The sequence below is a fragment of the Cynocephalus volans genome, chromosome 3 (genome assembly GCF_027409185.1).
Source record: "Cynocephalus volans isolate mCynVol1 chromosome 3, mCynVol1.pri, whole genome shotgun sequence".
NCBI lineage: Eukaryota > Metazoa > Chordata > Mammalia > Dermoptera > Cynocephalidae > Cynocephalus > Cynocephalus volans.
The window spans coordinates 89,663,257-89,687,892 of record NC_084462.1 but is presented as its reverse complement, the minus strand read 5'-3'; the positions used below and the strand labels follow the sequence as shown (position 1 = coordinate 89,687,892).

General features: G+C 38.5%; 1 protein-coding gene across 1 annotated transcript in view; it reads right to left on the bottom strand.

The window, feature by feature from the left end:
• The window catches only part of FBN1 (fibrillin 1), a 228,745-nt gene that overhangs the window by 86,621 nt on the left and 117,488 nt on the right, over positions 1-24,636 (bottom strand). The window contains exons 8-16 of the mRNA XM_063091977.1: positions 24,399-24,524; positions 18,685-18,843; positions 12,850-13,029; positions 12,087-12,227; positions 10,273-10,392; positions 7,749-7,874; positions 6,213-6,335; positions 2,823-2,945; positions 1,625-1,777 (exon numbers count right to left, since the gene is read on the bottom strand). Of these exons, the coding sequence (XP_062948047.1) occupies positions 1,625-1,777; positions 2,823-2,945; positions 6,213-6,335; positions 7,749-7,874; positions 10,273-10,392; positions 12,087-12,227; positions 12,850-13,029; positions 18,685-18,843; positions 24,399-24,524 (1,251 nt within the window). The remainder of the gene's footprint in view (positions 1-1,624; positions 1,778-2,822; positions 2,946-6,212; positions 6,336-7,748; positions 7,875-10,272; positions 10,393-12,086; positions 12,228-12,849; positions 13,030-18,684; positions 18,844-24,398; positions 24,525-24,636) is intronic.

Below are 24,636 nucleotides of genomic sequence, written 5' to 3'. Positions count from 1 at the left end.
TATTTAATTCCTAGATAAACAAACGAAATGAGGGATATCCTACACTTGGATCTTTCATGATTTGGCATTTTCATCCACCAAAGAGGTGGATAAACCAAACTCAACGAAACCACTTCCACATGGGGACTTCTGTGTAAATTCATTCGAATACAAAACAGAAGTTAGTGGACTGGACCTCAAGTTTAGTGCTCTTTAAGCTTTATTGCTTAAAGAACTCTGGTTCTTTTGGTCTTTTTGTAAGCCCACATCATTGCCCTGTGTATCAGAAGAATTCTTTGGAGATGCACTTGGTCCATAGGAAAATGTAAAAGCAAAGAACTATATGTAATAAGGTTCCTGGATTCTCGGTCGGCTCTCTACTCATTCAAGGTGTGAACAAATTACCTACACTCCTGTGTGCCAGTTTCCATGATACTCATCTGTCTTGTAAACCCAAAGTATGTAAGAAAAGCACTTTGAAAAGTTCAAGTAACATACAAAAGAGTGAAATTAATAACATACAACTTCAAAGTTATATGGAAGTATTTTTGATAGAATAATATTTGTATATAATTGAAATACAGTGAATATGTATTTGATTGGTGATCATATACAAAACAATAATTTGTAAATTGTTCACTGCGTGAAGTAATCAGACAGAATACAGCTTTCTTTCCTTTAAATATTCCATTTAACTTTCTCTGACTTCTCATAATATATTTTGATTTCTAACTGTTGAGTTATATGTTTTCAATATTAGGTCTAACTCTATTTTAAGACATGAGATGTCAACCGCCAAGATACCTTAAAATTGTGTTCGAAAACTGACAGTCTATTGTTTTACTTTCAATAAGTGATTTTTGCTTTATGAACAGAAATAATTTACAACTGGAGAGGACCTTCTGGATTATCTAAGGCAACTCATTTTGTAGATAAGTTGGCTAAGGATCCCTTCTTCATATTATTCTATTTTATAATTATGTTTATTAACGTAAGCCACCTCAAATCCTTTTGAAAGTAGATGAGAAAAATTCCTAAATTAACAAAACTCCACAGAGAACTAAACCCCAAATTAAGTAACTTGTCTGCCTGTGAACTGGGAAGCAGAACTCTGACTTGCTGTCCAGTTTTCCTTTCATGTCACCATGCCACCTCAAGTAGAGAAAATTACTTTTTCCCTAAGGTTGAATAGTATCATTTAAGAAAAGCACACCAAAATCAAAATGTGGGATGTGAACAAAATTTTCTAATGGCCTTCTGGAAAACTTCTGGAAATATTCAGGTGATCTAAAGATTATTTACTTTTACACTGTATAAAATTCTACTTTTATAACAGACAGTTCCCGCAAAATGCAAACATTACGAAACCACTTTAGAAAACAAGGCAAGTTGCTTGGATTTCAAAGAGCATGAATATTATTGAGGTGGGGGCGTTCACAAATACACTGCCTATTCCAGATGATTGTGAGGAGTGAGTGAATAATGTAATTAGACACTGGCTAGTCTCTGCCAAGACCCCAGGGAGGAGAATGTAACATACCTGAAGAGCATACCATGATCTTTCCCTATGACTTCCATAAATGCAAAGGCTGAAGATGGTGGCAGAAGGCTGGCAGGATGAGGGCATCTCTGTGATCCCACATACCTGAATTTTGTGCAGGGCACGGCTGGCAAGGCTCCCCAAATGCATACTCGGTGTTGGCACAACAGCATTCAGATTTAGTAACAGCACCAAACAAGGGTTTGACACACTGGCCTCTCTTGTATCCACCATAGCATGTGCTCCGCATGTGTGTGTCTAAACAGGAAGAAGCATCTGTCATCACGCTGTCACTTCAAATGGATAACAGCCCCCAGGTCAAAGTTGAAGCTGGCTGTATTTATTCATCATCCCTATTCTAACTCACAGAGAATGCCTCTGTATTAGGGCTCAACAGAAAGAAAAAAACAAAAGATCTGGCTCCCAAGCATTGGAAACCAATGGCCAGACTGTCTAGGGATTATCATGATTTACCAAACTGTGAGGCCCTTAAGTGCTAGGATTTTCTCTCATTCATTTTTATCTTCCCAAGGCTTGTACAGAGCAGGCATTTAATGCTGAATGAATAATGGATAAATGTTGAGTCTTGTACTGTGATAAGTAAGATTTTTATTAGAAATGTGGTCTACTGCCAAGTAAACACGCAATAACTGAATGCCTGAATTAGGTGTATTTTCCAAAAAGGAGAAAGTTTAATCTGTAAAAGATTCATTATAAAAATCTACAGATGTTGGTCAACTAACCAGTGTTATCTTTACCACTGGAGGAGTTTCCAGCTATGCCCAATACTTTCCCAATTCAAAGGGTTTACTGAATGCTTTTCTTAAAAATAATTTGGGTAAAATTTGCATCTATTTCTCAAGAAGTCTCATACTTCTTATGAAGCCACATACAATTACTATCATATATGTTTCTGAATTATCCATGTTCTCCTTTGCATTCTATACTTCCCTCGGACACTTAATTCTCTATTAAAACGTTCACCGTGAGATAATAAACAGGCCAATTTCAAAAATCATTATCAGCAAAGAAGTGTTGGAGAAAACTGAGGGCAGCTATGTGATTAGGGAAGAAAAAGGAAAAGCAGAGGTGAAGTTGCTCTTGCTTTTCATTTCTCTCATCTTTTTAGTTCCTAAATTAATATCCAATTTATGCAAGAAGAGAATGGACCCTGTTGGTTTGTTGCTCCGCAAATGTTCATTCTACCCTATACGCCACAGTAGCGTGCATTTGTTACCGGCAGGCTTTACTCATTGACAGAGAGTGCTTCTCTATCGTAAGTCTAGCCATGGCTTTTTCTTACCAACACACACACGTCCATCCAGACCCACAGCCAGTCCAGGGAAGCATTCACATCTGTAGGAGCCATCAGTGTTGACACAGCGCCCGTTCATGCAGATCCCAGGTGTTTCACACTCGTTAATATCTGTGGCAGGGAGAGGCACTTATTAAAAATGAGGTGACTTTTAACTAAAATCATAACATGTTTACAATTATGCTACAACACTTGAAAATGGGGAAGTGAAAAGCAGTCTGCAGCATCAACAGTAAAAGCCCAGATATGCCTCCTCATTTTCCTTTGAGAGAATAGTAAATGAATCAAGAGAGATCAACTGTTTGAGTTGCTTTAATAATATCCTCCAATGAGATTTTTTTTTTTTTATCCAAAATAAGACACACAGAAGCAAAAATAGAATTGGAGGAAGAAGGAAAATGACTGCTAAGAGACAAAGGGTTTTATGTAATACATCACAAGGCAGCTCTTCCAGGACTACTAGAAATCTAGTTGGATAATAAAATGCATCTTTGACTGGGCAGGAAGCTTTTCCTTTTGGCATTCAACACCCAGACCAGTGTCCATGCCAGTATCACCCAGGCCATAGCTCCCTGGGACAATTAGCCTAAGGCTGAGAGACATACAATTAAAGCCTTGCTGGAACACTATAGAAAAAGAACAGAAAAAGAATACAGATGACTTTGATGATGATTCTTGGCCAATAACAGCACAGTAAGCAACCGGAACCCAGCAAAGTCTCTCTTAAACATTACAAATATTTTGTAGTATCATACATAAATTTAGGGAGGTCTGGTAAAAGACTTTATTGGACATATACTAATAGTAGTAGAGATTATTTTCCCCTTAATATGGAGAAGTAGAAAAGGTACCAAAACTGTATTTTGGAAAGCATACAACACGTAGAAGCACGTAATTTTATAACAACTCCTCTTACAATATACAACTAGTATATGTGACTATTTCTTTTCTTCTGACCTTAAAAAGGCAAATTGAGAGTGAAACGCCTCCATGTTTTACTTCGCTTGTGTTGTTTGGCACAAAATATATTCAAATGGTCCAAGATTCCGTGTACAGATTGCATTTAAAACAGTAGTTGTATTTAAATACATGAACTCAAATTGGTTCAGTTATTCTGGTTATCTTTTTGTTCAAACTGAGACCTACAGTGAAACAGTGGGGACTACAGTCCAAAAAGTAACATAAAGGCTACTTAATGGGGACAGAGATGTAATGTAGATCCAGAGGAATGCAACGTTGTTCAAAGTCAGTGGCCTCAACTTTCAGAGTGATTAGAGAGGCTGTGTTGTTCACCACATTAGTTATCTGCAGAGATTAAATTAGCATTGTTGATTCAGCTTTGAACAGTCACATCTTCATGGGCTCAGAATTAAGTGCTCAGCACTAAGGGAAAATCTTGTCCCATGGCATAGAAAAAAAAAATTACAAAAAGAAAGAAATCCAGCATACAAAGGATTACTTTCTTTCCTTTTTCTTCCTTTAGTCTTATTACAGTGTATGTATTCTATGTTCTATATACTAGAAAAAAGATACAGGAATAATACGGAGCTATGAAGCTCTTGCTCTTGCTCTCTCTCTCTCTTTTTCTCTGATCCTTAACTAGAATGCTAAAGTCAGAGCAAACCATTCAAATCATCAGCACTTTCAAACGAATGGAAGAATCCATTTATTGATAACACTATTTCACTGGTTGCAAATGGCTGCAAAACCTAGTTTCCTCCATGAGGTCATATTGTCTTCTGAAATAGCATTATATATCAGCCATACTTGATGACGAGAGGCTCTGGTCTGACTCAGCAGCAGCCTATCAGCACTGAAAGTGAATCTTAGTGTGTTCTGTGTACAGCAAGAAGAGCATGCATTGCTGGAGAAGGTCTGCTCACAAAGGGGCTTTCACATTTCCTTCTGTTATTTTGTTTGGAAGCCTAATTCCAAATATTCCAGCAATCGTTCCCTTCCCCTTTCTTTTTCACTTGTACAGCATTTAATTTACACAATTTGGCACTTTGTTTGATGCTGTCTTACATTGTAGAATATTTCCATGTGTTAATCCTATTTTCCTATATAAGTCCCTCCCAGCACAGGGCTCAAAAGTACAGAAACCATTTCCCTACTTCAAATTTGAAAAAGTCAACTGTTTTCTCTTGCTGCAAAAGCAGATTTTCACAATATTAAGATCCATTGATGTGAAGGTCATAGAGAATGTAGGTAAACAACTACGGGCTAGAAGCTCTTTTAAGCCTGGAGAAAATGCACTTTTGCCAAGGACTTGTATAAAGGCTTCTCCCATAACACCTTTACCAAAGCTGTCCACTAGGGGCACTCAGAGTAGAGTCACCGTAAGACTTGATCCTGCTTTCTCAACCTTACATAGCCTGATGCTCTACACTTTTGCATATGAAACTATGAACAAAGGCTCTGAGTATAGCACTTTAGCAGATTTCCTGGACCTGTTTTGAGTATGAGTTTCTTTGAGAAGTCTGGTTCCAACTCAAACCTTGTAACTAACTGCAGTAATCAGTCATCCCTCACTACATAAGGCAGGAGACACTAAGTACAAATTTATCTCTAGTGACTCTTTCCTTAGGACCCCAATTTTCAACAGCACAAAAAACAATTCTCATTTTTGCTTTGATACCTGGAGCAATGACATTACTTCAAAAGTTACCAAGCTAAACATGGCTCTTGGTTTATTTCTTCTGCTTATCCTGTTTCCCTTTTTGCTTATGTAACTAAATAAAGCCTAATAAATTGTTCCTAAAAAATTTTATGTTTCTTAAGACACCTGGAGGAAATTAGAAGGAAGAGGTCACTGCAAATAAGAGCCTACAATATTCTGTCCAGGTGTAGATGTAAGAGGTAGCAAATGACAGCCCTCAAGAAGCCTACCTGCTTTTATTCCCCAACTGGAAATAAAGAGTTCAGAGTTCAACTTATTTAGAAAGATGTCTGTTGGAAGACCAATTGGCATTTTGGCTTATTTATTTGCTACATAGCCTTTCAGGCTCCTTTGAGAAGATCCCCAAAACCCTGAAATAAGAACAGACTTGTACGTATAAACTGTAGCTCTTTGGACAGCTGAACTTAAGAAGGAGTTCCAGGGCCGATCCCGTGGCTCACTCGGGAGAGTGCGGCGCTGGGAGCGCAGCAGTGCTCCCGCGGCGGGTTCGGATCCTATATAAGGATGGCCGGTTCGCTCACTGGCTGAGCACGGTCACAAGAAAGAAATAAAAAGAAGGAGTTCCAGCCAGGTTTTCTAAACCAAGATTAGGGGTGTTTTAAATGGGGAGAATCAATAAGGAAAGGCGGTACCTCTAAATACTGCAGAGTGGAGAAAAAGCAGGCGAAGAACGTGATTCAGAGTTTTATAGCACAAACCTTTGCAATAACGCCCATCCGATGCCAGCTGGAATCCAGGCTTGCAAATACATTTGAAACTGCCATCTTCATTGATACACATTCCATTAAGGCACATGTTCCTTATGCTGCATTCATCCATATCTGAAAAATACAAAAAAATACATTTTCTTATGACCAGAAAAGTAAGCTTGAAAGGAAGCCAACCTGGATGATTATAATTCTGTTGCTTCATATTTTTTTCTTTTTGGTTATTACAGCCTAAGACTAACTTTCATCCAAATTATATCATACAAAGAGAAGAGGGGCCATATGAAATACGTATCTCAAGTTCTCAAGTTTTGACAGGTACATGCAAACTATAGGGCTAGATTTATATATACATATGTGAAATTTAATTCGATAGAGTTTATCAGGATACTTTTGAGGAACGGTAGCTTATAAACCAAAAAGTGTGTTAATAGCCTGGTGGGCATATTTATTCAGTAATTCATATTACTTCTAATATATTGGAAACGAAAATAAAATACAAACTAAAACCAATGGAATTTGAAATGTATTTAGGCTACATCCTGATTAAAAGTGGAAACCAGAAAATAGCTTGTAGTTTAAAGCAATTTTAAATAGGGGTAGGGAAAAAATGAATTTTTAAAATGCAAAACTCAATTATAAATAATAGCCATGCTAGCTAACTTTTAGGGTCCCTTGATCGGAGACACTTGCTCTTCTAGACATGGTGTGTTTTCACTTATAGGCTTTAATCAGACCAAAGTAATTTATAGTGTTTTCTTTTTTCTAAACAAGATTCTACCCCAAGTAGAAATTCTGGCATTAAATCTTTGAATTAAATCACTGAGATAATATTCTGCCAAAAATGATTCTAAGAACAATTTTGAAATTCTTTCAATGTATGAAGAGATTCTTGGAATCTTTCCCAAAGACGTTGGGAAACACGATAAGGAGCATTTTTTGCTAAAGGTCTACGAGGTGGAAACTCATCAATAATAGTCTTATTTTCTATTCATAAAAAAATGGCAGAGGAAAAAGACAAAATGTTTGAGGCAGCCCAATTCAAAATAAGGTGATTAATTCAAGAGGCAATATAAAAGGCTGACCTCGATAGTCAATGCTTCTCTCAAACAAACTTTACATTTTTAGATACTGATTAGTTATACTTTATTAACAGGCAGACAGTTTACACCAAAGGATTATAAATGACCAGAGAATATAGAGGCTTAGATGTATCCTATTTAAAAAACAATGTACAAATTCCAATTGTATAAATTTAGGAAGTAACGATTTATGCTACGAAAGTTTCATGATCACCAGGGATCTTGAAATAGCAAGCTCTCCTAGCATATTAAAATGTTATTTAATTCACACATGTGGATTAAAAACATGAATACTGTGTAGAAGTAGGCTTGACTCCCAGATAACAACATGTGAAATATATTTGACATCTTGACCTTTCACTCAATATTTGGTGTGGTCTTGTTAAAGACACGATACCAAAACTGTGGGGGAAGAAGACGAATAACACCAGGATGCTGTCCTTACCTTCGCAGTTCTTCCCGTCTCGTGTAACGTGAAAGCCAGCGTTACACACGCAATGGAAACTGCCATCTGTGTTGATGCAACGTCCATTATTACAGATCCGGCCATTCTGTAGGCATTCATCAATGTCTAAAATCAAAGTTAAAAAGGGAGAAATAGCTTTATTTAGGGGATTTTAAATTATTTTATTTCTCCCTCCCTCCATTTCCAAACTCATGATCTCAGGCTTGCACTTAATATTATGCCAAAGTAAACAATAAAACCCGATATGGAAGTGTTAAAAATGAAAATAACTTAAATAACCTGTGTCTGATCTCTCATTTAAAGATTAATAATCAAACCAAAGTGGATAACATGGTACACTGGATTATCTGTTTTCCTCAGTTTCCAGAGGCTACAAACCTGAATGAACATGAAAGAGGATGAACATAAATGGCCTTGTCTACACAGCATACGATCATTTCCAGGGCTTATTCCCACAAGATAGGGTCCACGGAACTGTGTAGAGTTTGGGTAGGAGCAGACCTGTCTATGCAGAGTTAAGGCCACACTCTCCTGAGTATAAGTGCCCTGAACATCCTCTGGACAACAACAATGTCCATTCGTTGCATATCTGTTATTCTGCCTGCCCTGCGTCTGCACGGTGTCTTGTGGTTGACCCTCAGACGCACTTTCTTTCTGGGCAGCTCCTGCAGTGGTTTCCACACAAGTCATTGGACTAGCTGAGGCAGTCTGGGCTTTTCTTCTGTCTGATCTTTGTGCCAGCAACCTATGATCTTTTTCTCTCTCATTTATTTCTTAATCCTCGCTAAAATCTGACTTGCTCCACACTCCAATAAACAATAAAAGCCACGTATTCTAGCGCAGAATTTTTCGAGGTTTCTGTAACTTTTTGGTGCCCAAAGTTAAAATAAACAGGGTAAAGAGCTCATCTTTTTCTCTCCTCACCAATTTCAAAATGCCAGGGGGCTCCTCATAGCCTGATAAGAAACATTAAAAGCTTGCTAGTCAAAGTTCCCTTCTACTGTCTGTCTCTTCTGTCTCCTTCTATTCATGTACTACTTCTCAGCTAGGAACACAGCCTTTGGACCATTCTGTGGTATTTTTATCTACTGAATAATGTGAGCTCAGCTTTTCATGCTCAGGCTGAGCTTAGCACCAGCTTTTAAAGAAGACAATGCTTGAGGCATTCAGGTCATCCTTAGTCTCTAGTAAATTAAGTCTTAAATTGATGACAACCACATGCATTTACACTGGCTGGCCCTTGCTCTGGCTGACTGCTCTCAATAATTGCTTCTCTTTGCTTACTTAATAGTGCAGTCACTGGACACTAATTTCATTTTATTTTCTACTACTGCAAATGCCTAGTACACTGTTTGTACATGCTAATTATTTTAAACAAGAGTTATAATATTAAGAAGGTTCTCAGCTCAGTTAAATATTCAACCTATCCATATTTATAATTCAGTAAGTAGGCCATTAATAGAAATATTAGCAGGTTGAAACAGAACATTCCAGTTTTTTTCTGTACAAAATTGCCATTTATATGTAGTATACTACAATATATAACAATGGCAAGAAATCTCTAAGTCAGAACGAAATTCAAAACTTTTGAAACCAGTTCACTGATAGAATTAAAACTTCTGTGTCTTCAACTCCCACGAAGAGCTTTTGTTATAAGAAGAAGATAAACTGTTATCAATAACTGCCAATTTTTTTAAGTGATATAAACCTCCCTACCTTTCACTGCATTTGTTATTTTTATCTGGCTTTACTGGATTAATGAAACAGTTCATTTTGTGCCAAATTCAGAAATAGAGATAAAGATAGATATTTGAGTTCTCCAAGGGTGGGCAGTATTTTTATTTTTGTCCCAGAATTTTAGTACATAAAATCATTTAATAAAAGGCACATTAGATAGATGGCCTAATGAACGAATTAATAAACCTGAAGAGAAATTTTTATGCAGGGACATTTATAGCAGCTTCTCCAACTTTAATGTGCAGACAGACCACCGGGGGGGTCTTGTTAAAATCCCGCCTTTTGATTTAGTAGGTCTGAGGTGGAACCTGAAATGCCACATTTCCAACTAGCTCCCAGATGAAGTTGCTGCTGACCATACTAATAAACGGCAAGGACTTATAGGCGACTTCCATATCCTTCAGACCTTTCCATTAAGAAATTGATTTCATACAATTTCACTTGAAACTGTCCTCAGTCTCTATGTCACAAGCACAATCTCATTCTCCAGCTCTCAGATGAAAAATTAATAGGCAATAGTAATGAGACAAAAGAGTAGTGAAAATAAGAAATGCCCCTAGGCACAGAGGCATCTTTTAAAATAATTTGAATGTTTGCGAGATTTTATGACACTGGCCTTCAGAGGGACAATATTTGGATTAAGTGCAAAAAGTTAAAAAGGACTATATTAGGCTCTTTTGACAAGGGTTATTCAAACTCCATTGAACTCCTTGAAGCAAACCCCTCATTCAGCAGACGTGCCCCCTGTTCCATGCTAGGACCATACCTCGGCACTCAGTCCGGGTGAGGGTACTCTGATAGCCAACTCGACACTGACAGGTGTATGAACCCTGGTTATTAATACACTCGCCACCAGCACAAGGGTTTTTCTCACATTCATCAACATCTGCAAAACAGCATATTTTAGTTAGAAATTAGATAGCAATAGCTCATAATTCTAAGACTTTATTGGTTTATTTTATATGTATAAAATATTTCCCTTTTAAGAAATAAATAGCATAATTAAAGGATCTTGTTTCTTTCCTCTACAACACACCATGTCACTAGCCATTTGAAGACTGGTTGAGCCGTTAAAGTGTATTATCTTCGTGTGTCATTTTTCAGAGAAAAATTCCAAATATGCAGCAACTCAACACTCCAAGCGAACAAACATTTTCTTTGTCTTGAGTGTGGCCTAAGAAAATCAAACAGACTACCATTTCAGAAGTGGCTTCTGGATAGGATTCTGAGTATCTCTTGAAGCTCTAGTTTTTCAATGAAAAGAAGGCCTGACCATATCTAAGCATCCCCTGCTGAGTTCCGTTAAGAATGTTTGAACAGAACATGAAGAAACTAAAGGTCAGTTCTCACCCACCAGAGTCTGCCCCCATCCCCAGATGTCCTCAACCACAGCCTCCCACTAGTTTTACAGTTGCTTAGAATTATCAGTATAATTAGAGATAAGCTGGTTTATATCCCCTGTTTGTAAAGATGCAGAAGCTAAGGCTTAGTGCAGATAACCCGCTTGTCCACAGGTTTCCTAGAGGCAGACAGATGCAGGTCTGCCCTTACACTCCTCAACCCTCAGCCGATGCTCCCTCTTCCACCCAGCTCTGGGTGACCTCCAGAACGGGCGCTCCTACCACCAGGAAACTGAAGAGCCTGGGAAAAGAACTACTCATTTCTGCCTGGTTCATAATTATAGAATCGAAATTTATAGAAGAACTAAGAGATGAATTTATTTATTTTTTTAAAGTAAATGCAACTGGGTAATCTTATTCAGTTCAACAAGTTGATTTCTGTGTTACGTTTCCTCCCTACTCTAGTTTAGATACCTTGTCAGCAATTTAAAGTTTCTCTCTTCAGTTTTTAACGACTAACTAGAGAGAGTTGGTAAGTTACCCGTTCAAATTAATAAAATGTGCGAATTTTCATTTGGGGATACTTTTAATATTAAATTTCTTTTAATGGTCAGGCTTTTGGTAGCATGACTTGAATTAGAATGACCAGCAAGGACTTAAGCTATTTTACAATGAAAGTTAAAAGTCACTGTAGTAGGCAGGATAATGGGCCCCCAAGTATGTTCATGTCCTAATCCCCACAACCTGAGAATATGTTACATGCAAAGGGAAATTAAAGTTGCAGATGGAATTAAGGCTGCTAGTTTGCTGACCTTGAGATGCAGAGAGTCTCCTGGATTCTACAGGTGGCCTAATGTAATCACAAAGTCCTTAAACATGGAAGAGGAAATTGGAAGAGAAAACCAGAGAGGCAGAGAGAGATCTGAAGATGCTACACTGCTGGCTTTGAAGATGGAGGAAGGGGCCATTAGCCAAAGATGCCTCTAGTAGCTGGAAAAGGCAAGGAAATGGATTTTACCCCAAGAGACTCCAAAAGGAACATAGCTCTGTCAACTCCTGGATTTTAGCACAGTAAGACCTGTGTTGGACTTCTAACCTACTGAACTAAAAGATAATAAATTTGTATTGTTTTAAGCCACTAAATTTAAAGTAATTTGTTACAGCAGCAATAGAAAACCAGTACAGTCATGGAACAGAATTGCAACAGCCTCTTGGTGCAGATGCGGCAATCATCACGTACCAATGCACTCCCCGCGGAGGTCCAGCTGGAACCCTTTGTTGCACTCACACCGGTAGCTACCAGGAGTTGGAATGCAGCGTCCATTCTGACAGAGATAGCGGAACAACTGGCAGTAATCAGTGACATTGACGGGCAGCACCCCTAAATTTAGATAACATTAAACTCCATTACAATTCTTTATAACTATAGCACCTTTCATCAGTACTTAATCTGCCAAGATGATGAATCATACAAAAAGGCAGACACTATTATCTGGTGACAAGAGAGCATATTTCCATTCCTGCCAACAGAGACCACATGTGCCCAGTGGTGCAGGAAGGGAGGTGCCGTGGCCCAGCTGCAGCCTGCTCCTCTGCCTGCTTCTCCCTGCCGCATTCACCACTTCACTCTCAAGCCTCCAGTTTGGGGAAATAACAAAGGCAGTGAGTTATTGGCATTTAAATACTTGCAAAACTGCTTGGCACAGTATAACTTTATACCTCCTCTGGTAATTCTTCCTGTGAATCACATTTAAATTTCTCCCATAACTCTCCCAGAGTTGGCTGAAAACATTAATAACAAAAGGACATTAGTCTCTGGAGAGTATGAAAACCTCCCACTTTTCTCTACACAATAGGAAAACCAAGAAAACATATACACAACACCATATAAACTCAAATTTTAATCCAACAATCTAACAATGACTAACGCAGATAAGCAAATAGTTTAAAATGTCAACCTGATTAATGCAAGAAAAATAACTAGATGAATTTTGAATTCTTACTTGGTGGTTCCCGAGATGGATATGGATATTCCACTGGTGGTCGAGGGACTGGAATTTGAGGTCCAGGAGGAAAGCCAGGAGGAACAGGGTGAACTGGAGGAATGGGACCAAGGGGTGGGAGAGGATATTCTGGTCTCGCAGGAATTACCATAGGGACAGAGCACAGCTTGTTGAAATCCTCTGGAAAAATATAATACAACATTACACAATAGCTGAGCTTATGTCATAGGTCCACAGAAGTCACCTCACTTTAAAGAAATCTTTGAATAAACTGATCTTCCAAATACATAGGTCAATTGGAGAAAAGGAAGAAAAAAAAAAAAAAACCACTGACTTAATTTGCATCTCTAATATCTACAGCAGTAACTATACTGGAACAATAAATCGAAACCAAAAACAAACTCCCCAAAGTGTGTACCAACATGCTCTTCCCGAAACCTAGGAAGTTTTTACCTATATCAAAATTCACCTCATGAAAATCCTAACATGCTACTTTCTCCATCCTGCCTCACCTGTGGACTGCACAGGGCTCTACAGAGCACATGAGATTCTTGGATTTTATCTTATGCTTGATGGGAAACCACTGGAGGTCTTCAGCAGGGGTGGGACATGATCAGATGAACATTTTCAGAAGATTGCTCTTGCTGACATATGGAGAAAGTACTAGAGGGAAGTAAGGCTGTTGCAGAAGACCAAGGACAAGATAATGATGACTGGACAAGGGAGACAGTAATGGAATTGGATGGAAGAGGACAAATTTGAAGTGTATTTCAAGATAAACGGGTAGTGTTTGGTGAAGAAGTAAATGTCAGAACTGAGGAAATAAGAAATCAAGGATGACTTCTAGTCTCCAGGTTGAGCAATTGGATAGATGTTTGTGCCCTTGCCTGAGATGGGAAAAATTACGGCAGGGCAGGTTTGGTGGGTAGAAGCCAAGTTTCATTTGAACAAGTTCTGTTTTGAGATATCAGACATCCAAGTGGAGAAATCATATAGAAGTTGCTTAAGAGAGTTCGAAGCCTAAAGGAGAGATCAGGGCTGGATATAGGCTTTGGAGTTATCAGTAGAGAGATGGTATTTAAAGCCATGGGGATGAATGAACTCATCTAAGAAAGGTATAAAGCAAAGAGAAGGGGGTACAGAGGCTGAAAGAACCTTGAGGATTAGTCTTTGGTAAGAGACAACAAAATAGATGGAGTGGCCCATGCAGGGGCGGGGGGAGGAGGGCGACTTCTGTGCAGGGCTGGGTGGGTCTGGTGTTAATGTTGTATAATGATCCTCTGCACTAGAACACCCGACTTAATTATCATCTGTTTCCCGATGACTGCACATTTTTAGGATGATTGCTATTTTTCACAATGCCAGGTCTTTATTAGAATAAATCACTTTTAGGTTTGTGACACACTTTTTCCTGAGCATCTGAAAAAGATGTTTTTAAGCAGCATTCAGGTTTCCAGGGACGTATTTACTTTACTCATTTTCATGTTTCTACAAATAGCCGTATTTTGTCATAGTTCCCTTCTATAAGTAAACTGTGTGACCTAAAACAGTTTTTTTCTCTCTTGGCAGAATGTTGATAATTTTATCACATTCACACGGTAATTCTCCCACAGATACTTTCTTCACTAGTTTAAGCCATTAATAGAAATTAAGCTAATATTTTTCTTTTCATTGTGGACTAAAATTTAACTTAATCTAACCCAGTAATATGTCTCACTGAAATGCATTCATATTTTAACATCATGGGACATTCTGCCATTTCACATGTGGCTAAATATGCCTAACTACCATGTATCCACTTGATACTTGATACTTGATATTTAGAGATGCCAGTGCCATCTCGAAAACTTCTTCAATCATATCTGACATTACCAACTAGGGTCAAGTTTATGTTTTCAGAGAATTCTATTACTGCATTTTAATTATTATTTATCTGCAGTTTCAACTCACAGAGATTCTGTAGTACTTGACTGTATTGAGAAAGGATTCATATATTGTTTATGCTTCCCTGATTTAGGATTCTACAATCCCTTTTGTCAAACCACAATGATCCCTCCTACAGAGTTATCACCTGGACATGCCATATCCGTCATTCTCTGAATACCTGTTCCCACCAGATGTCTACCACTAAGACTGTGCAGTGTTTGAAGTCAAGGATCATATCTAACTCATGACTAGTTCCCACTCTCAGCGTAGTCCTGCAAATATCACATAAGAGAAATTAATTAACTATGTGTTGGATTTAATTGAATGTTAAGAGGCTCACTTTGCTTTCAGGCACTTGTAAGCATCAATTCAACCTTTCTTTATAAGGCTTTTAGGATTTGTGTAAAAGAAGTTGAACAGCTGCTATGGTTTAAATGTCTTCTTTAAAAACTCATATTGAAATGCAATTTGCCATTATGATGGTATTACAAGATGGGACCTTTTTTTTTTTTTGGCAGCTGGCTGGTACAGTGATCCAAACCCATGACTTTGGTGTTATAAGGCTACACTCTAACCAACTAAGCTAACCAGCCAGCCTGCCCCCTAAGGTGGGACCTTTAAGAGGTGATTAGTCATGGAGGCTCTGCCCTCATGAATGGATTAATGTTGTTGCTGCTAGAGTGGGTTAGTTATTGCAGGAGAGGGCTCCTGATAAAAGGATAAGTCCGCCCCCATTCTCGCTCTGTCTCACATGCTTGCTTGCCCTTATCCCTTCTGCCATGGGATTACCTTTACCAGATGCCAGTGCCATGCTCTTGTACTTCCCAGCCTCCAGAACTGTGAGCCATATAAACTTCTATTCTTTATAAATTACCCAGTCTGTATTCTGTTATAGCATCAGAAAACTTACTGAGACAACAGTTTATCAGTATTTCTGCTAATTAAGTGGTATTTTACTTTAAGAATGCCACTAAATTCTTCTTACCCTCTCTAGGATAGTGTATCATACTCGGTCCTGTACTCCTTCCTACCTCCTCAGATTGATAACTTTCCCATGAATCCCTTTACATTCAGGATCAGCAACCCGGAGCTAATTTTGTTCAGTGGATGTCTATCTTTCCTATCTCCATGTAACCCAGAGATAATGTTGATTTTTTTGAAGAGTGAAAAGCTGACCAATCTAAAATCCTTCCCATACCATCACTCTTCATAAGTTAGGAGCCCAGAGCTCTGTAGCACTAGTACTATAACATTTGATCAAACAAAAACCTACCTGCAAATTAGTTTGCTCTATCATCTGCTGTGCCCTAGGCACAGGGTTGTGCATCTTTCAGTGGTACACATGGGAGAGCAGCTCCCTGCAAAGCCACACATGGGAACCTGGGCTTCTGTTCTATTTGTCCCAAAGTAGGTCTTCCTGCAGGCACCTAAACCTGCTCCAGTTCTCTCTCTCCTACTCAAGGCCTCAACGTAGGAAAGAATCCACATTAATGCTTTTGATTCCCAAGTTAACATATGCATTTAAAAAGTGATTCTCCTGGTCCCCAAGCCATACATCCTGATAGTAAGGTATGTGCTTCTAAGCAGTGATCTACTAAACAGAAGTGAACTAAAGAAGGTAGGTTTTATCTATCTATCTATTATCATTTTTAATTGAAAAATAAAAATTGCATGTATTTATTGCATACATGATGTTTCGAAATATGTATACATTACTGAATGGCTCAATAGAGCTAAATGACATATGCATTACCTCACATACTTATTTTTTGTGGTAAGAACACTTGAAGAACTTATTCCTCCTATCTAACTGAAATTGTGTATACTTTGACCAACATCTTCCCAAACCCCACACCCCCACCATTCTACTATCTACTTCTATGAGTCCTATTGTTTTAGACTCCACATGTAAGTGAGATTGTGTGGTATTTGTCTTTCTGTGGCTGGCTAATTTCATTTAATATAACATCTTCCCGGTTTATCCATGTTGTACCAAATGATAGGATTTCCTTCTCTTTTAAGGCTGAATAGTGTTCCATTGTGTATATATACCACATTTCTTTACCCATTCATCCATTGATGGACACTTAGGTTGATTCCATATCTTGGCTATTGTGAATAAGGTTGAAATGAACACGGGAGTGCAGATATCTCTCCAATACACCGATTTCATTTCGTTTGGATATATACTCAGCAGTGGAATTGCTGGATCATATGGTAGTTCTATTTTTAATTTTTTGAGGAAACTCCATACTATTTTCCATATGGCTGTACTAATTTACAATCCCACCAATATTTTTAGGCCATAGACGGAGAGCAAATCAGAAAAATATATGACTTGTTATATGTTAAAATGTATTTTAAGATTTTATTGCCTCTTTAATTCACACATAATTCTCAGTAATAAACAGAAATCTTATAGTAACATCTGTGAGCAGATCCATAACCTATGAAAATAGGAAATCCACATTCTGTGAACAGCACACTCTAAAGTGTTATGTTAACTATACATTTATACATCCTCTCCTAAATTCCCTGATTTAAACACACTTTTCGGGAATCACGTTAAACCCAGTTTTAACCTAGAATTGATGGGAAAGATATCACTTAGTAAGTTGTTCACTCGATTTGAATGCCTCCTATAAGCAAGATTTTGCTAAATACCATGGAAGTGTAAAAAAAAAAAAAAAGCATGAGAATATGTGACTACAAACGAATGAGACCTCCTAATGACATCTGTCAACTACAAAAAAACAATAGGTGAGCACACATAGGCACAACGCAGAGCAGTACGGGATTTGTGCCACAGCAATGGTACAAAACAGAAACACTGGAGCACGAGGAAGAAGGGAGCATTTCTAGCTGTGGTTATCTATGGATATTCGTGGATTAGGTCATGTTTGAGCAGGTCCTTAACAGACCAGAGGGTATATAGCAGGCAAGTGTGGCAGGAGTGGGGAGTAGGGAGTAAGGACCTGAACTGGGAAGAAGTTTTAGGAAAAAAGAAGAGATTGAGTTTAGAAATGCTCAGACTGGGGTAAAAATAAAAGAGAGAGAGACAGACATGCTCAGACTGGGTTCAAGGAAAACTCAATCACATAATTTAACTAGAAAATAAAGTTACTTATAAAGAACAAGAATTGAAAGGTGAACTGGGATCAGACTGGGTTCAGATTTGGGGACTCTAATGCTATTCTAAGTAGTAAAATTTTCTTTGCAAGAAATGAAGTGACTTGGACTGCTGGATATTGCCTGAGTTTATCCTGGGGAAAATTTTCTGTACATCTTTCTCTACAATATCCTCAAACGTAATTTTTTTAACTACAGTTCAGTTGAGCCACATTTGGGGAAATGTTTATGTGGCAGCTGTGGATTTCATGAGACCAGTTAAGAGGCTACTTCAAGAGTCCAGTCTAGAGAATATAAGCTTTTAATGGAAATGAAAGGAATATGACAGATAACAGAAATATTGTGAAGGAAAAAAAATTAAGGAATTGGCAACAAGGAAGAGGAAAGAGTCAAATTAAAGCAAAGAGACATATGTGTCCTGAAAAACTCACCTGAAGTGTTCTGGGAGAGCTGAGTTTTATCCTACCGAGCTTGAGTATTACACGAGAGTCGAAAGAAATACATGAGAATAGAGCAGACAAGGATGTCCTGAAAAGCTTGCTCTTGAGTGGTAATGAGCAAGCTCAGAGAGAAGCAGCACCTGAAAACTGTCCTCTTTGTATTTACCTTTATATTCTTCGTACTCATTATCTGGGGAAATCTGCCTCCATGTTATCTCTTAAATTTTCTGGTATCTTATTCATTTACCTGGGTTTCCATTAGATCTGCCTCACACACACTGTCATGGGGCTTCTGAGGGTTGGGTTGGGATACTCTGCAGATAACAGAAAGGGCTCTTACCAGTTGCTCTGATGGGACACATCTCTGGGGCAACAGTGACCCCTGGAGACCAGCACCGGCCGGAGTCACAGCAGCACTGCATTTTGGTTATGGACTGTGGCAGCTGGTTAGAACAGCGCCCATTTGCCAGAGCCGTGTAACAGTATCCCGGGCGAACATCTGGGAGGACAAAAAACACACACACATGATTGAGATCAAACTTGTTACAACACCCCCTTGCCCCAGCACCTCCACACTTCACACTTGGGCTATAGCAGGATTAACTCACACATCTGCCACCTGGAAGAGAAGCTGCGAGCACTGCGCAGGAACAACGCTCAGTCAGAAATCCCTTGTCTCATACCTTTTGCCCCTGAGTGCTGGTGCACTTGGCCTACGTCCCACATTCCATACCCAAGGTGGGAACGAAAGATTAAAACCACGTGTGCCATAGGGAAAGAGAGACTAAGAAAATCACTGGTGGTGACAGTTCATTATTGTAAAGACGTGTCTCTATACTGAAGAGAGACTGGGTTGCCCTTAGTTTCAGACTATTTAATTCAAGCCACTTTAGGCAAATATTTATATAAATCTATTTTAAAACAACATTTAGTCCATACTATAGTCTGCATTTCTAAAAGATCTTTCTAATTTTTCAGTCTGAAACTGTGAGTCAAACTTGTGAGGTTTTTTTTTTTTTTTTTAAGAACAAGCCATTTTGCAGTTAGATCCAATGCTTATTAATCACGATTTCCTTCTGTCCTGGGGCCCTAACAGATTTTATAAGGCACTAATTATTTGCAAGTTCAAAATGCACATATTTCCAAGTTCTTAGTCCTATAGGGTACAACAGTTCTCAAAGGAATTTTTTTTTTTTTTTTTTGGCAGAAAGGTATCTTCTCAAAGTAACATGGTAAGACACATTTCTATATATCACTTTTATTAGGTTACTTCATGTCTGACTGTCATGACAACATCTGACACACTGCAGTACAACTCCAGGCTGCCAGAAACAGCTCACGACATAAGAAAAACCTATCTGCCTCACATACCTTTGAGACAGTACAGGGAAATAGAGGAGGCAGGTAGCAAAGTACATAACACTTTCATCTATCTGACATATGTGGAGGGCACACCTCTCTTCGAGTAAAATATATCTCAGTACATATAAAAATAAAATTTTGCAGTTCCTTGAACTTGTTAAGACAAGTGAACAGATATGATGTTGATGGGCGGGGAGACAAAGAGGGGAAAAGGAAGAATCGATAAGGAGAGACGAAAATCAATTGATAAATTAAAATAAAAAAACTAAGTTGAATTGATAAAGGCAAATAAATAAATAAATAAATATTTTATTACATGTGCAGGAAAACTTCCATATAATAATCAACAATGAATTGGCTTAAGGAATTCCAGAGACAGAAGATGAGAGGAGGAGCATTTTGTAGGGAGCGTGTGGTGCATTACTAAAAAATAAAATAAAGTTTTGAAAAAAGTAAGTAATATGTCATTTAAAGGAATATAAGCGGTAAATCCCTTTGTAAAGTGAAGAATGTTTTAAAGTCAAAAATCTTTGACTCCATGTCAAATATCTGACATGTTTCCTATAAATCTCCATGTTTCCTATAAGTCTGAATATTAAACATCAAGTTTGATCACAGAGGGTCATAACTATAACTGTTATCATTCTTAAGAACACAAAGCCTTCGAATTTTGAGTTTCAATAAATTAATAAAATGAAATAAAATAAAACCAAAGCTAATTTCAAAACATTTAAATTATTAACCTCAAGTGAAGATAGCTAAGACAAACCTAGACAAACCATAAAAGAAAATTATGGGTCAGCTTTAAAGGGTATAAGATTATTTCTGAAAAGTACTTAAAACCACTAGCAAGCATAAATGTGCTTTCCAGAAATTTTTTGTGGCTTCAGTTCCCGCACCTCTGGTCAGACGCATAGTCTCAGCAAAGAGGCAGAACAAGTTTTATTCCAGCCGGGTCCAGGATAAATGGCTGGAGAGGGGACTGCAGACAAATAGGCTCTGTGAAGCCACGTGGGGCACCTCCCCTGTGACGAGGATGGAGAAATGGAACTTCCTACAGTCTAATTTGCAATGCCTTAAAGCCACTAATACTTTATATACTTGGGGATTAGTAAATATGTTGGGCAGGGAAACCAAAGGCTGTTAAGAATGGGAAGACATATTCAAAACTGGCTTATATCCCAGCTTCAAATGAATTTGGTGGTCAAAACCCAGGGTAAACACTTAACCAAATTATGAAATTTGTACATATAATTTTCACCATGAGCCATCTTTCAGAGCAAAACTGGGTCCTACTGCTGCCAATGGCAAACTTTTAGTGGGCTCATGGCTATTATTTTGCAAATTAACTGTGATATTATATCATTGCCCATCTGGCTGACTTACATGTTAAGTTAATGGGTCACAGACTCTTGATCAAAATGATGAATGTTGGGGCTGAAAAAATTACGGTCTCATTTGGGTTACTGGCACTCCCTGATTTACAAAATGCACCTGCACATACAATAATCATTTTCCCAATTTCTTTTTTTGCTGATGGAGAACCTTTGTTAAAAATACATCCATTTACACAACTCACAATTTTAAAGGAAGCCTATGGGCTAATAAGAAAAGGAAGGGAAAACCATGAAAATCAGGAACTATCTGGAGGAACTGTGCCCTGGAGCACATCAGCAGGAAGTTTTCCATTTCTTTAGGTAGTGGTGCTGTAACAAGTGGGAAAGCAACCATTCTGGTGCTGGATGGCTTTGCGCAGAGGGTAAGGGGTGGCTTTTAGGATAATCTGAAGACCCATAGGAGCTGAGGGAGAAGAATGTCAGGATCCGGAGGACATAAAGAGAAGTAGGAGAAACCACAGACACCTCCCTCCATTTTAAATATGCCCTGGCCAAGCTATCTGGCAGGAAAGGAGTAGTAAACCTTCCTCTTTTCTCCCCTTCCGAATCACTTGGCACTTAGTCTCAGGACCCAGAAATGTCATTATATCCAAACAAATACATTATGGATTAAATAGGTGTTTGTAGGTCATCCTAGTCTGTCAATATACCTCTCCTACCCAATCATTAACAACGTTGTGTCCAACCAGGAGCTAAAAGTTGTGAAGCCCAAACTAGAGACAGGACATCTTTATGACCCCTAGGAGTTGGAGAGATAAGACACACTAACATGAAAAGACAACCCCACCAAAGTGTTCTAAAGTGCCAAAGGAAGATCACAGAACAAGAAATAAAATAAAACGATAATGGAGGAACTTCAAGGACAAAGGGAATGTTGGTGCTGGGGAGGTCCAAGAGTCTTAGAATGTGGTGACAGAAGGTAAAAGATCGAATTTCATCGCTAGCAGAGATGTGTAAAGAAAATACTGCATACCACTCTGCAGAAAGGGTTTTGGTTGGTTAGATTTACTAATTCCAAACAACCACCTAACAAACAAACCTTAGACTCGTTTATACACTGGGAACTATTTGTATTTTGCTGCCACTAGGGACAATTTTGGGGGTCTCTGCGGTTTATCATGGAGGGAAATATGAGCATTAGGGAAGGCAAAATAGTCACCCAGATCATTTTAATATAACAAGTTGCTAATTACAGAAACAATAGAGTTCGGAGGAAGGCGAGGCAGTGCTTGCCTAGGGGTATGGCAAGAAAGAGCTGACTGCATCCATGTTCACAGGAAGGAGGCACTGGGAGAAGTCTGCACTGTGGACTCAGACAGGCCAAGCCAGACCTCAGCTCCGTCACTTAAACAATTGGACCAAATCATTTATCCAGCCTCTCTAAATCTCAGCGCCTTCCCCTCCAAAATACTGTTGTGGACATTAAGTGAGATAATTTACATAAAATCCCTCACACCTAGGAGGTGATCCCAAATCTTAGTTCTCTTTCCCTCCTCCTTTGTAAAAAGTTAGCATGTATATACTTGATAAAAGAATTTTTGAAATTTTTTTTTTTGAAAAAATTTTGAAAAGAATTTTTAAAATGTAAACCATCTGATATGTAAATGTATATTAATCATTTTAATTTAGTTTGGGTTTCTCTTTGAAGATAAAACCAACCTACTGATCTACCTCTCTGCTAATCACATCCACTGGAGGTCACATTGGAACAGTTTGGGAATAAAAAGGAGCTATGTGAATTTCTCTTGTCATTCCTTCAATGCAGTTCCAGTGTCTGTGGATAAATCCCGGAAAATCAGGCAATCCTAAAAAGTCCAGATGCACTTCCCTCACTAGTTATACTTATTCAAACGTCAACTGTGAGAGGCCACCCCCAGCTTTTATTATATGTGACTAAGTAAAAAGGAATTCAGAATTTCAAGTGCAATTCAGTTTTGGTCTGAAATCACAGCCTGTGGTGAAGATGTAAAGCTGAGTGTCCTTGAAAATATGGACCAGAAACAAACATCAAAAGATAACATTCATCTTTCCTCAAAGCTACGTGCCACAGGCTTCCTAGCTTTGCCTTAATAATAATAAATTACTCATTTTGATATTCAACAAATACTTATGGAGTGTCTATTACATGGAAGGAAGTGTGCTGTAAACTACCAGGGATACAAAGATAGCAGTTAGTAGTCTTTCAGGAAAACTTACAACTTAATTAGGAAGACAAAACCATAGAGACACACGGAGTTTCCTTATAAGGCCATGACTGTCTAGCATACGTCAGGTAAGGGAGAAATTGCTTTCAAGTAAGCTGATCTGAGATGTCCTCAAAAGTACAGAACCTGAACAGAAGCCTGAAAGGGGCTAGAGTTGAGAAGAGGAGTACTCAGAGTGGTGTAACATATGGGATTTATAGGTATGAAGGAACCCAAATGAATGGCCCACTTGGGGATGAGAAGCCAGGACTGTGCTGACAGGTTAGCAAGGCTGGGATGGGTCACAGAGTAAAGCCCCTTAACTAACAGGCTATGCACTCTGGAACTTAAATTTTAATCTAGAATACTGGACTTTGAAGGAAGTCTTAACAATCATTGAATCTAGCAGTTGTCCAATCTATTTTTTAAACAACAGAACACCTTATTTAATTGATATCATACATGGAAGCCTAATGTCCACAACAGACAAAAGTGTAATTGTCAGGCCTGCAGTGTGGGGGGTGGGTGTAGGGGAGCAGGTGCCCCTTCCACTCAGCTCTCCCTAACCCTCGCAGTCCTGGAGGGTTTGCAGCATCTGAAGGGTCCACTGGACACTGACTTAACACCACTAATTTCCAAGCCCTAACGGAAAACTACCAGAGATTTTTGAGCAAGAGTGTTATTTAACCAAAGCTCTATTTTAGGAAGATAAATCTGACAGAATGGATTGCAGAGAAGCAGGAAGACCAATTAAGAGATTATTGCAAAATTTTGGACCTAAATTAACACAGGTCCTGAAAAATGACTGAAAATGGGGGTAAAAAGAGAGATACATCAAGGATGGCTTCAAAGTTTGGCAATAGCATAATTGCAATATTAATTTATAGACTGGGGATATCTGTTGGGGCTCCCGAATCACCCTTCTTTTATGGGAAGCTAAAAATCCCAAAACAAGACCACAGGGTGTCTTTGTTCTGTAAGAGGGTGCTCAACTGTTTAATACATTTCCATAAATGTACATTTTACCTCAAGTGAGAAATCATAGTTTAGAAAGGTGTTTGTTGTGGGACTGTCTTATACAAACCACGCACACTGTATGTAATTAAACGTACCTATGCATCTGGTGCCATCAGGAGAGGTGTAAAACCCAGGAGGACATTTGCAAAAGTAACTGCTGACTGTGTTTGTACATTCACCCCCATCACAGATTCCAGGAATAGTGCTGCATTCATCAATATCTGGAACATAAAGAAGAGTTTCGGTATTTGGAGAAGACAGTATAAAATGGTTCATCATTACAAGGATTCAGATATTACACTAGTCAAATTGTGTCCCTAGAAACAGCCATCT